General features: G+C 40.1%; 1 protein-coding gene across 16 annotated transcripts in view; it reads left to right on the top strand.

Moving 5' to 3' along the window:
* ARPP21 (cAMP regulated phosphoprotein 21) overlaps positions 1 to 13,138 on the top strand; it is a 163,063-nt gene that overhangs the window by 43,960 nt on the left and 105,965 nt on the right. For 6 of the 16 annotated variants that reach the window (XM_052638304.1, XM_052638298.1, XM_052638299.1 and 3 more), the window contains 5 exons: positions 3,100 to 3,273; positions 5,040 to 5,206; positions 6,659 to 6,700; positions 7,473 to 7,562; positions 11,629 to 11,773. In XM_052638304.1, coding sequence (XP_052494264.1) covers positions 5,078 to 5,206; positions 6,659 to 6,700; positions 7,473 to 7,562; positions 11,629 to 11,773 — 406 coding nt within the window. In that variant the 5' untranslated portion in view covers positions 3,100 to 3,273; positions 5,040 to 5,077. Of the gene's footprint in view, positions 1 to 1,349; positions 1,640 to 2,467; positions 3,011 to 3,099; positions 3,274 to 5,039; positions 5,207 to 6,658; positions 6,701 to 7,472; positions 7,563 to 11,628; positions 11,774 to 13,138 lie in introns of those variants that run through there. The other 10 variants (XM_052638312.1, XM_052638308.1, XM_052638307.1 and 7 more) reach the window with 5 other exon arrangements.

Below are 13,138 nucleotides of genomic sequence, written 5' to 3'. Positions count from 1 at the left end.
GTGGCTCTCATTTCTAAAAGGATTACATTTCAATTACTTTCCTCTCTTACTAAGTCTTTAAACTTAATCTTAAACCTTCAAACTATTTTTTTTTTAAACTTTAACAGAATAACTGCTTTGAGACTAGGCTGTGTCTTTGGTTGCTAAGGGGTTGCAGCGTTTAAATACCTTATGCAGCCAATTGACAGATGACTAATATCACAGTTCGCCAGCAGCTTACATTTGCAGAACCTCGACCAGCTAAAAAAAGAAGGAATAGTGTAGAAGCGAGAACCATTTCAATTGTTCACATAAGTAAATCTTGATTATGTTGTTTCATCATAAAGGACCTATAGTGATTTGGGATCAGTCATCCTCTGCTGATTTTGAGTCGAAGGATTGTCAGAAAAGTGACTAATAAAGTGACTCTCCCAGCTTGCAAATAGAATTTGATGTCCCATTTTAGATATCCTCTGAGAAATAAATCACTGCTAGAATAGGAATCAAACCTCAAGCTTTATTTCTCCACCCAACAGCCCAGCGATTACTATATGTAACATGCAGACGCACGTAGACAGATGACTAGGACACACCTATTTTGTTGGTGATGGTGAAAGAATATGTGGTCTTTTTGCACTGTACTTCTCTCTCCCTCTCTTTCTCATCCCCACAAACCCAGCTGCTACTGTTTGCAACTCTGCTGCTACTGCTGCTAAGTCACTTCAGTCGTGTCCGACTCTAAAGTCAGCCAAAAAAATAAGAAACAACATGAACAGAATGTGAAATGGTCATTTTTGTCCTCATTGTAAATAGCTGCTAGTGTTATTGATCAATTTCCTATAGCTTGTTCATTGCCTGCCTTTGCTCAATATCACCTCCTAATCTATGGTTAAAATCTTGTAACTGAAAGAACTGCAGTGACTTTCATTCTGTGCATTTGTTGAGTGTCTCCCCTTTTTCTCCCTCCCCCCGTCCCACAACCACATAACACTTGACACTTGGCCAGAATATCCATTAACCAAATGTTGGATAAAATATATTTGTTAGACATGGTTTTGCCTCTCTGTGCAAAATGGGAGAAATCGGAACAAGTGAAGATTAAATGACAGAGGAAGAGTCGGGTTAGTTAGGGGAACGGAAAGCTGGACTAGGGTAGATTTCCTGGCAACACTTTCTCAGCAAAGAGAACAATTTTAATCAGTTACAAAAATATTTGTGATCCATATGTTCCTCTCTGCTCGTTCCCATATGCCCATATTCCCTTTTATCTTGGTGGATGATGACTTTATGATTCAGGAATGCAAGAATAATACCTCGCTGGCTTTAGAGCACAGTGCTATTTCCAAATGTGTCCTGGTAATTACGCACACACTATATATCCAGGCTGTTCACGCTCTGAGATGGTTACGTGAATCTCAGTTTGTTCTTTCTTCATGGAAAGAATTATATCTTGCATCCACCTACTGGGGCTGGAATAAGGCATCTAAGGCTTAGATCTGAAAACCGCACGAGCACTTCACTGGCTGGATTAACCCCACTGTGCAAGTAGGAGCATCAGAAAAAGGAGACGGGAAGGCTGCAGTGATCATTGATAACTTCATTCTCTTTGACAAAAGGAAAACAGAAGCCAGAAACCATTTGGTAAATCCATCTATCACAGGTGCCTCTATTTTAAGACATATTAAATATGTGGCCAGTTGCTTTAATAGATCCTAATTTTAAGGCATGTTGACTTCTATTTAATATCAAGTGTTTGTGATGCAAAACTGGTCAAAATTGAAAAATTAAAATTACTGTCGATGAGCAATGCATTTTGATCCTAACTTCTTATTTCCTTCACCAATATGTCCTTATAAAATAGTTATATAATTTTTAACAACAAAAGAAACACTTTTTACAGCCATTTTAATAAAGACGTCAATCAAGCTGGAAAGGATTGACTGTAGAAACGATTGAATTTTCAACAGTTGTTTTCCTCTCCCACAACAAATGGAGTCATAACCCAATAGGCTGTTCATCAAGCTGCAGTAAAACCTGATGAGGAGCCAGCTGTGCTCCTGGCGGCTTGGGAGGGGGAGCGAGGGGGAGGCAGGGAGGGTTTCTAAACTTCAGAGTAAATAACTGAGATGCACTGAGTGTTTTCAAAGTCGGGTCTGTGGCGGAACACATGTGCAGGCTGCTGTATTCAGCAGATGTGTGCCAGGGTAGAGTTGCAGCGCTGGGAGAGAGATACAGCTCGGGTTGGGCAAATGTTATTAGGAATCCGTCTCTGTTTGCTTTCAGGCTGTAAGGCTGCTGCTCCTGGAGGAGTTGCGAGAAAAGGAAAGTGCATGTTCTAGCAAGGATTGTTTTCAACAGGTTCAAAAGTTTGCAAGTCTGTTGAATCCCTCTGGCAGGATTGCTTCGCTGTCAAACAGAATACCCAGCTGGTGGTGGCAGTCCTCATGGGGAGGGCGGGGGATGGATGGTGTTCACCCAGCGACGAGAATATTAGGAATTCTCCCTGAACTGTCAGTGGAGGAAAAAAAAAGAGCTCTCTCAACAATACCGTTATGAAAGTTTTCTTTTTCCTTTCTTTGTATTTTTTTTCACTTTTACAGCTAATGCCTCATTAAGTCAAAAATCGTTCAGTGTGCTTTCTTAGGATAGTTTTCCTAAAGAAAAGAATCGCCAAAAAAACAAAAAAAAACAGTACTCTGGAGATTATATTGATCTATAATTAAGACAAAGGCTGGGGTTAAAAAAAGGAGGCAAGACTTTTTTGCTCATAGGTGATCTGGATTGTCATGAAGGCAAACACACAAGCTTGTTTTTTTTTTTTAATATAAAGTGCGAGATTTCACTAAAAAAGGTTAAAATTGAAGTGAGTAATCTTCGGCGCATAATGCAATTGTTAATTTTAGCTCGTTGCGTGGGTGCCGCTCTGACTTGAACAGCCGGCTGGAGCCTTCATCAGAGAAGAAGCAGGCAGCTTGGGACAGGTGGAGTGGATCAAGCCGTGAACGTGGTTTGCTGGAGGCCGGTCATCAGTGTTAGGACCCAGTCTTGTTTGTTTAGTCCTTTGCCCCTACCATGATCATTGCCATTATCGTTACTGTTGACTTCTCGTCTTTTTTTCAGGTGGACGATGTGTCAGACCGTGTAAGGGAATCACATGGAGATGGGCGTTTTGAACTGTTAATGGGGACATGGGACTCCCGTTGTCTCTGATCCCACGTGTGGATTTTTCCAGCGAAGAAGGACAGAAGCAGCTCGTAAGCTGCCAAGACCGGCAGCCGGACTCCTGCAGGAAAGGTAAAGAGCTGCCATTGGATGGCTGTCACTTCATCTGAATGTTTTCCTCAGTCTGTAAATGTGCATGTTTGCATGGAACAGTTCCTGAAAGGCCACCCAAACAGACAGCATCTGTATAAGGGATTCGGCTGGCTCAGAGTCTGTAAAATTAGAGCTCAATTTGTGCATTTCATTTTTTAAAAAAAATCTGGTCATGATCTGTTTTTGATTGAAATGCTCCAGGAAAAAAAAGTTAGGGAAACAGAAGTCCTGTCTCCTCCCCCGACTCAGTACATTGAGAAACAAACTGTTTGATTTGGGAAACAGAACTTTTTATCTGGTTAACTGCATCTCTCCCCCGTGTCACTGAAATATGAGAGATCCGTCAGGTACACTGAAGGGAATATCCTCAAACCTCCTCAAACCTCTGAGCCTTGCTCACTGGCCCCTCACAAACTCCAGCCATCATCCCTGATGAAAACTTTTCCATTCCCACAATCCTTTGCCAAGTGAGCCTGTGTTTTTTTAACAATATCATTAGATACCATCTGTCCTGTCATGGTAGGTCTTAGCATATTTGCAACAGAATTACTGTGTTATTAGATTTTTCTCATGTTTCCTATGTCCACTTGGAAATAAAGTTACTGAATTAGTACTGAATTAGTATACGGTAATTAAACACTCCCAGAGAAACATATCAAGACACTGATATGCCCATTAATAATTACCATTGTAATGACTGGGAATAGGGCAGTCATTACTTGGGAATTATTGTGAAAGAAGTGACTTTCTAGGCTACAAGGTCTTTCTGTCTTTTATTTCTTTTCCTTCCTTCCTTCCTTCTGTTTTTCTGTCCTTTTTAAATTTCCTTCTTTCTTTCCTCTTTTTTTTCCTTTCTTTCCTTTTTCTCCTTTTTTCTTTCTTAAAAAAAAAAACTGAGGAGGAAGTAAAAGCTGAATTATTCATGAGCCTCATTTGACAGCACATCAGAAGGGGAAGTGTCAGGGGCTTTATAGAGGTAGGGAGGAAAAAAAATACCAATAACAGGCTTATACTTTAAAAAGTCATTTCTAGCATCTGTGTAGTCATCTCTTATGAGCCTGGAGCATTGGAGTTCAGTTGTGATAACTTCATTGGAGTTATTCCGAAGGATCTCCACAGCACCAGCCACTGGCAGGGGCTGGGGGCAGAGCTTCTGCTTTTAATAATAGTCAGTTTGAAGTCTGAAGTCCCTGATGGTTTATTGCCAGATTGGGATCCTGTATGTGTTCTGAATTATTACCTCTTACGTTGATTTTTCCCCCAGTAGAGTGTACTGAATCCCTTAGACCCAGGAAGGTATGTCTGTGGTTGAAACTTGCAAATCATTTGTGAGTCATCTTAGAGATGCGGCAGAAAGGTACCACCTCCCAACTCGGAAGCGGAGGAAGAGTTGGGGAAATACTCTCTTTTTCTTCTGCTTCCATTTTGGAGTGGAGCATAGGAACCGGGAGGTGTGTGGGACTTGGGTGTCTCAGTTTAAGATGTATTGATCCACCCTGACAGCAAGGTGTATTGATAGGAGCGTGTTATGTGTGTGTCAAGGGATTGAGTGACCAAATCTGCCTCTTGGTGTTTGTCTGGGGTCCTTGATTTGGTCTTGTTTTATTCTCTTTGGGTGCAATTGGCAGAGAGGCTGGAGTTGCTCATTTGATTTTGAGAACAAAGGGAAGAATCCAGTATCTCAACCGTAATGGTCAAGACTTCACCCCGCGCTGACTTTATTTTCTGATGTCTTCACCTTATAGGGTGTCAAACCTTGTGATTTTAATTTGCATCTGGGAGAATGTCTGAGCCAGGAGACCTGAGTCAGACCATAGTGGAGGAAGGTGGGCCTGAGCAGGAGACGGCCACTCCGGAGAATGGTGTGATTAAATCTGAAAGTCTGGACGAGGAGGAGAAACTGGAATTACAGGTGAGCCTGGAGAAATCCCATTTGTCATACCACTCTGTGCACCCCTTACTTTCATTCTGAAGATACTCTGAAGGTTTGTTTGTCTTCTTGCTTGTAAAGAGTTTGACTAGTAAAATGAACATGTGTACGTATGCTCCGTCATGTCCAACTCTTTGCAACCCCATTGACCAGAGCCCCCAGGCTCCTCTGTCCATGGGATCCTCCAGGCAAGAATACTGGAGTGGGTTGCCATTTCCTCCTCCAGGGGATCTTCCTGACCCAGAGATTGAACCCACATCTCCCCCCTGCATTGGCAGGCAGATTCTTTATCACTGAGTCACCTGGGAATCCCAAATAAAATGAATAGAAAATTCATAAAGCAAATCTTCTCTTTTCCCATTTATTAGTCCTTTTTTTTTTTCTGACTAAACAGTACATTCTGGTCAAAATGCCCTTTGAAATAGTGTGTGTATATATATATATATATATATATATATATATATATATAGCCAAAGAACATATTTAATGACTGAATTTGCCCACAGCTTCTCCATATTAATTTCCAGACCACCTCAAGGAGTTTGTGGAGAGCTTCTCCTGAGGCAGCTTTATACTAGCTGAGTTTTAAAAATAGATTTGTATTCCATGAAAAGAGGAAGGGCCAGCTCATGACAGACCAAGAAATATCAAAGACATGAGCTCTGGCAGGCAGGTTGACCTTCTTGCGCGGGCTAAGCATCGATTCTTATTAGCGGAAAAGCTTAGAATTCCCAGCCAGGAAGAGAGAGAAAATGCCTGGAAGGGGCAGGGGGTAGTTTGAGGGTGATTGAGAGTACTCAAGAAGTGATATGTTTAAGTGGTCAGGATTTATGAGAGAAGGAGATTTGGCAGAAGGAAAACAAAGTAGACTTGCAAATAACCTGTATCGATTTTCTTTGAACCAAACTACAAAAGTGTTAACTGTTTTTATTTCATAAATGTGCAAAGGCAGATAATGGCATAATGGCCAAATGACCTCAAGGCCAGCCTTTGCCCTCCCCAACAAGCTTCTGTGGGGCTTCCCTGGTGGCTCAGACAGTAAAGAACCTGCCTGCCAGTGCAGGAGATGTAAGAGACACAGGTTCAATCCTCGGTTCAGGAAGATCCCCTGGAGAAGGAAGTGGCAACCCACTCCAGTATTCTTGCCTGGAGAATCGCATGAACAGAGGAGCCTGGCAGGCTACAGTCCATAGGGTCACAAAGAGTCAGACAGAACGGAGCTACTAAGCACACATGAGCTTCTGTAAGGAGGGAAGGAGAAAAGCTAAATGGTCAAAAGTTTTGGAGGAGCAAGGGCAGGAGGCGTCCTCCCCAATGGTTATAATTGCTGTTGTTATTGATTTTTCAACTCTAGTGACATCTTTTTCTCTCTCTGTCTCCCCCCACTTCCCTCTCCTGGTTGTTGGTTTGTTTGATTTTGTTTCTAACATACAGAGGCGTCTGGCGGCTCAGAACCAAGAGAGAAGAAAATCCAAGGTAGGGTTCTGGAGTTCTGCGTTGACCTGATATCCTGGTTGCATATGTCACATAGGGTTAGAGGATTTGCCAAGGAGACACAGGGCTGTATGTAGATCTTGGCTGCATCCGCGCTGCCTGTGTTTAATGTGCTCGTGTTGACACTGCTCTTTCTCGCTCTATGTGCTTTTTAATTAGAGCATTTAGGGTTCACATAGTGCAGTGTATATATATTTGATCCTGGCAACTTTGACAGTGCTTTACAAATGAACTGCTGCTCATTTTTTCATTTTAAATCAAATTTGGGGCAAATTTTTTTGTATGTCTGATTAGTTTCTGCCTTGAAGTAAACAGATTCTGATGTTTAGGATACAGTCTTCAACTTTTAACATAGTTCCTCAGTCAGATCACTTTCAAACCCAGTTTTAATAGAAATTCATCTGTGCTGTCTTTTCCTCCTTGCTTGTACGTTCTTTGTACATTCCCAGTGCGATGGGCAGTTTGCTAAGAGTTTTCTTTAAATTTACTCTTCCACCTTCTCCTCCACCTGCATCGCCATCAACACAGATCCGATGCTTTAAGCCAAAGTAGATGCTTTGTCCCCACTGACACAGGGGTCCAACACTTGGAACCAGTGTAGACAGCCTTGAGCTATGGATTTGAAGCTGGCTTTTAAAAATTTTGATTTGGGAATGTCCAGAGAAGGTGGAGATGGTTTGACAGCCTGAGTTTATTTCCTGGTTGTTTTTTTTTCTTTATTTTCCTTTCCTTCCCATTTCTTTTGCCTCCCCAGTCAGGAGCAGGAAAAGGTAAACTGACTCGCAGCCTTGCTGTCTGTGAAGAGTCCTCGGCCAGACCAGGAGGGGAAAGTCTTCAGGACCAGGTATACGCCCTGTCTTTATGGGTCATGGATGAACGGGATCTGCTTTCGTGTGCATGAACATTTATTTGGCATTAAACAGTGTCTTGGGGGGAAGCACAAACTAGTTGAAGAAGGACACAGTCCAGCTTCCTCCCCTATTTCTGAGACGCCCTAAATTAGTTGAACAGTCTCAAAGTATTACATTTGTTTTTTTTCCAGACCCTCTGAACACTGCACATGGAAAGGAATTCAAAAGATTTTAGATTAAAACTTAAAATGTAAGCACGGCCGTGCTGCTATTCCTCAAAGGCTCTCTCTTGATCAGACTGAACCAAATACAGTCCTAAGTACCACGTCTCCTCCCTTAGTGGAGAGTCTTACCTCCCCAAAATGCACTTGCCTATAAAAACACAAATTTTGGCTCTTATGAAGTTTTAGAAATAGTGAACAAGGTGCATTGAGCTTTGGAGACATACTTTTAGGGCCTTTGGTGGAGATTTCTCACTACTGGAAAAATGGTCCAGAAATAAATCTGAGATGAATGTGAATTTAAGTTAATATTATTAACACTTTGCTCTACATCCTTACCCCTAACTTTTCTCCTTACAGCAAGGCTATTCAGCTCTAAAAATTCAACTTCCAACAAAATTTTTCACATGGTATTTATTTTTGTTTGCCTTTCAGGCATCATATTCGCTTTTAGAAAAATGGTCTTGCTGTTAAAATTTTGCCTTGTTTTATCAGAGGCTGAGAGCAGTCAGGACAAAAGTAAAATGATTTATCTGAACTCAGAGGAGGAAAAATGGATTAAATTAGCATTATTTGGGGGGGGGCTGTGTTTTGCTTTTCTCTTTATAATTTAATTAAAATTCTCAAAATTTTCCTCTTGGATACAGAGAGCATTGAGAGCACTTTCTTTCAAAGGACCAAAAATAAGTTCCTCGTAGATATCATCTTAGAGTATTTTTTTTTTTCCCCTAGCCTCATTTCCTTAACCTGCCACCCGTGTCGTATGCCAAGGGCGGGCTAGCTTTCAGTAGCCATCACTATGTTTCATACAAGTTTTATTTTCCCTGGGCTCTGAGAAACGTGTGGCTTTTGTTCAGCATTTTATTTGTGCTTCTTTTTTGTATGGAGATTCAAAAGGGGGAATGAGGCGAATATCACAGCTTATCTCATTCAATGTGGATGGATGGCTTGTGATGTAATGCACACAATACATGTTAACTCTGCAGAATGACAGACTCTGAGAGAAATAATGCCCCAGTGGTCCCCTGCTCCGAATGCCAGGCAGAAGAACACAGCCTTTATAGATTTCATCTGATTTTTTTCATCCTATCTGATGAGGTACTGGGAGGAGATTTTTTTTTTTAAGTGATCATCTGTATCATTGTGCCCACCCTGGACCTAAGCCTAGGTTACTCCTTGCAATTGGAGCAGAGAAGTAAGAGGCAAATGGTACTTTGCTCCTGCTGGCCCCATGCTGAGTAACTGAGACTAGCTCTGTAGGAATTAGAACTTGCAAGCCTTCCTGGGGACTGGCTGAGGTGGTGGGAGCAGGGCCCGCCTGCCCCGCCCCCCCCCCCCAAACACATATAAGCAAGTAGCCCTGCTGCTTTTTTAGAGAATAAAGAAGCAGACCTTTGAGCTTGTATACAATGCTTTCATTAGGTACCACCGGCACTTAACATCATGTGGGAACTGAATCCCTGACAACACTGGCCGAAGTGTACAGTATACGGATTGTATGGCTTCCCCAATATGTGTGTATTCACAGTATTTGGAAAACTGCCTTCATTTTCCTGTGTGGGAAAAAACTCTTGCTACCTGTATTACTTGATCTCAGACCCATAGCAGATGGTTCAGTCTGTCCTTAAGTTAAAGGAAGTGTTTCTTTTCTAATGTTATACTCTTTACCTATCAGTGTATTACTGCAACTTGAATCATTCTTTTCCTGTTGTTGGAGATAAAGTTATCCTGTACTGATGTATTTAACACTTGTATTTTATTATTGAGCATATCAATAAAAATATTAAAAAAGAACAGATTGTTTTTTACCAACTCTATAGCACTTTCGTGTGTTCTTTCAACACCATAACGTGTAGAAAAGGCAGGTGTTTTTCTGAGTATAATGTTTGTCAACACATGGCAGGAGTTTGTACATTTTTTTAAAAAAATAATGTCCTTTAGCCTCTGCTGTTGCATTCATATTTCCAAGCCTCTTTGATTTTAGATTTAAACTTACAGAGGCTCGATGGATCAATCGGTTTTGAAGAAGTAATGAGACCACTTCCTGACCTGGGACCCTCGCTTTCCTCTCCTGACCCACTGTCGAATTGATTCTTCCCCACTCGGAGCAAAAATGTTCCAGCTTTTTCCTTAGCAAGTAGAAGCAAACTGTAACACCAAAGTCTGCCTGAATCTTTGCAGACTAAGACATTTCTGTTCCAAGTGCTGTGATAAAAGACCTTATCATCAGATTACACTCAGTTTCGTATATGGCCATCCCCAGGATAGTTTGTGTATGTCCATCCCCGGGATAAACACGTGAATATCAGGAAACCTGGCTAAGATAACTATTTACCATGAGAATGTGTTTTAACTCATCCTCTGTATCATGCAGCTTTCCAACCATGGTGACCTTTTATTCCAGCCCAGAATACACAATAGCTGCTGCTGCTGCTGCTAAGTCGCTTCAGTCGTGTCCGACTCTGTGCGACCCCATAGACGGCAGCCCACGGGCTCTGCTGTCCCTGGGATCCTCCAGGCAAGAACAGTGGAGTGGGTTGCCATTGCCTTCTCCATACACAATAGAGCCCCTCCCAAAAAAGAAACTTGCCATTGGAGGACTTTGGTTTTCTGCTTGTCAGATCAGCTAGGTTTACCAAGAACCATTAAGAATCCCAGATTGGCCATAATTTGAGGATGTAGAGACATCAGTTTAGTCACATGTAGAAAAGTCTTAGTTTAGTTTTCAGTGGGAAACACTATTAGTCATTGGGAATATTTTTCCCCTAACATCATAAATGTTAATGTCGCCGGTGGAAGAAAGTTTTGCCATTACATGATCTCTTACATAAGAACCAGTGGGCTTAATGTTGGCTCATTTGTCATAGTTTTAATCATAGCATAGTTTCTTCAAAAAACTGAAAAACATAATTTGGCTCATTCTTCTTCAAAACAGTGAACATACTATCATCCAAATGGCTGATATATGAGTTCATATGAAATGATCTGTTTCAGTACAAAATCAATAAATACAAAAGTGGGACCAGTCCAAATACTGTAAATGGTCAACCAAGCATTAGTTCAAGAGACTCTTACATCTTGAAAGGATTCACTGATACTAGGATTAAAGTAATATTGAATATTTATATTTAATTGATGGAAAATATAGTCCTATTTTCTACCTTTTCTGAAAGGCAGTGCTTATTGTAAGTTTTAATGCTTTATTAATAGCTTTTGTGAGCAACATAGGATAACCCATATCTAGGATTCCTTCAATTCTGTATTTTTATTTTTCATAGTGATAGAAATCAGTATTTATGTGGCTCTGAAACAAAATTTTAATTGTAAATGGGCTTTTATAGCCTTTATTTATGTCTGTTTTTTCTGTAATTATGATTCATGTAATATCTGTCTGTCTGTGCTTGTGCCAATTTTTTCCGTTCAAGGAGTTACATAAAAGAACTTGCAGAAGCCTCTTTTTTATGTTAATTTTTAAGACATGATAGTAGCTGTGATGCAAACTTATTGATAAAGAAATTTTTCTTACCTGTTTAAAAATAAGCCTATAGAGAAAATAAGAGTTGTGATCTACAGGAATTTAGCTTGCTTGCAGTTAATATTCACAAGGCAAAGTTTTAGTACTAGCTACTTCTCATGACCTTCCGTTGACCTCCAAAGTTAATTCATCTTAAAGAGCAATTATTTTTCTGACAGGTATAATTTTTTTTACCATTTAAGAAAAAAAAAAAAATCTGTACCTGGCTTTCATTTTCCTGTTCTTAATAATCTCTATGCAAAATGGAAACCAGACAGAGATTCTTAAATTTGGCCCTAAATTATTATATTTTTTCCCCAACAGGAATCAATTCATTTACAGCTTTCCAGTTTTCCCAGCCTGCAAGAGGAGGATAAATCTAGGAAAGATGACCCTGAAAGAGAAAAAGAAAAGGATAAAAACAAAGATAAAACCTCTGAAAAACCCAAGATCAGAATGTTGTCAAAAGGTGAATGTGAAAATGTTTCCTTAACTTACTCAGTTTATACATAACTAGTCACAGAATACATTCTAGACTTTACACAAATATCACCTCCCACCAAAATTGCATAAAATTTTGTATGTGTATGTATGTGTGTGTGTGTAAAAGATGATGTGAACTTGATTTTTTTCTGTTCATGATGTCATTTTTGTGCATCTAAAAAGATTATTTTTAGGATCACATATTTCTTTGGATAGTCATTTGGATCTATTTTTGAGAAGTTTGTACAAGGGAGTGAATGTAAGTCTGTTCTTAATTCAGATGTATTAGTCCAGTTAATTTGAACTGATGAACAGTAGTGGTACCCAGTTTTATATCTTTTAAGTTTCATGTTTATCTTAAAAGACAGACAGTGGATTGGCAATTCTCGGTTGATAAGTGGTAAGTGGTGTCCCCAGAGTGCAGATGTATCTGTCAACGTCAATGGAACACATATTAACATTTTATCTGGCCTAAATGAATTTGGTCTCTGCAACACATATACTGCCCCATCATGTCTCATGTAAAATATACACAATTCTACTACAGGAAGAATTTCTTCCCCAAAAGTCATTCCTTATAAAACCACCAAGCTACAATCCAGACTTTTCGACTTGTTGCCTTACATATAATTATGCAAAAGTAAAACAAACAAACAAAAAAAGAAAGCAAAAGTAGAAACAAAATTAAGTTGATATGAAGAATTCCATGAATAAACAAATTGGCAATAGACTAATTTTTTTTAATACCTGAGACAGTATAAGGCATTTGATCAGCTGAGAAATGACAATTACTTCACATATGCTCCATAACTGCAGATCTGCTTATAATGATTGTCTCAGCTGCTGAACATCTAAAAACCAAGGTATATCCCAGAGTAAACAAGTACAGCTTCCTAAGATGGCTTTAGAAATTAAGCTTTAGACAGCATCAAAAGACTTGAAAGACTTGGAAATATTTAATCCCCTCCTATATTTTGTATCAGTTAATATTTAGACAGTTTTACAAGAGAGCATTCAGTTTTTGCCTTCTCCATTTTAAGAGAAAGAGGGTTCCGTGGTATCTCAAGCTCTTGAGAGTTCTCTCTGTGGGTTGGGAGTACCCATCACTGTCATGGAGAGGTCATGCCCTTGCTGATTGACAGCCCAAAATGAACTCATGACATCTGACTCCACCCACCCACCCACCCAGACCGTGCCCACTTCCTCTCCTATGACAGCTAGGTCTTTCCACACTGGAAATCTACTGGGTGTTCTTAATCCCCGAATCTAATTTTCATCCTGATTTAATGTTGCCAGGTTGCTAGTTTCATAACATGTGTCCCTAACACCAGTAGATTCACCTAAAGTTTAC

The sequence above is a fragment of the Budorcas taxicolor genome, chromosome 1 (genome assembly GCF_023091745.1).
Source record: "Budorcas taxicolor isolate Tak-1 chromosome 1, Takin1.1, whole genome shotgun sequence".
NCBI classification, from domain to species: Eukaryota; Metazoa; Chordata; class Mammalia; order Artiodactyla; family Bovidae; genus Budorcas; species Budorcas taxicolor.
This window is presented reverse-complemented; position numbering and strand designations above follow the sequence as displayed.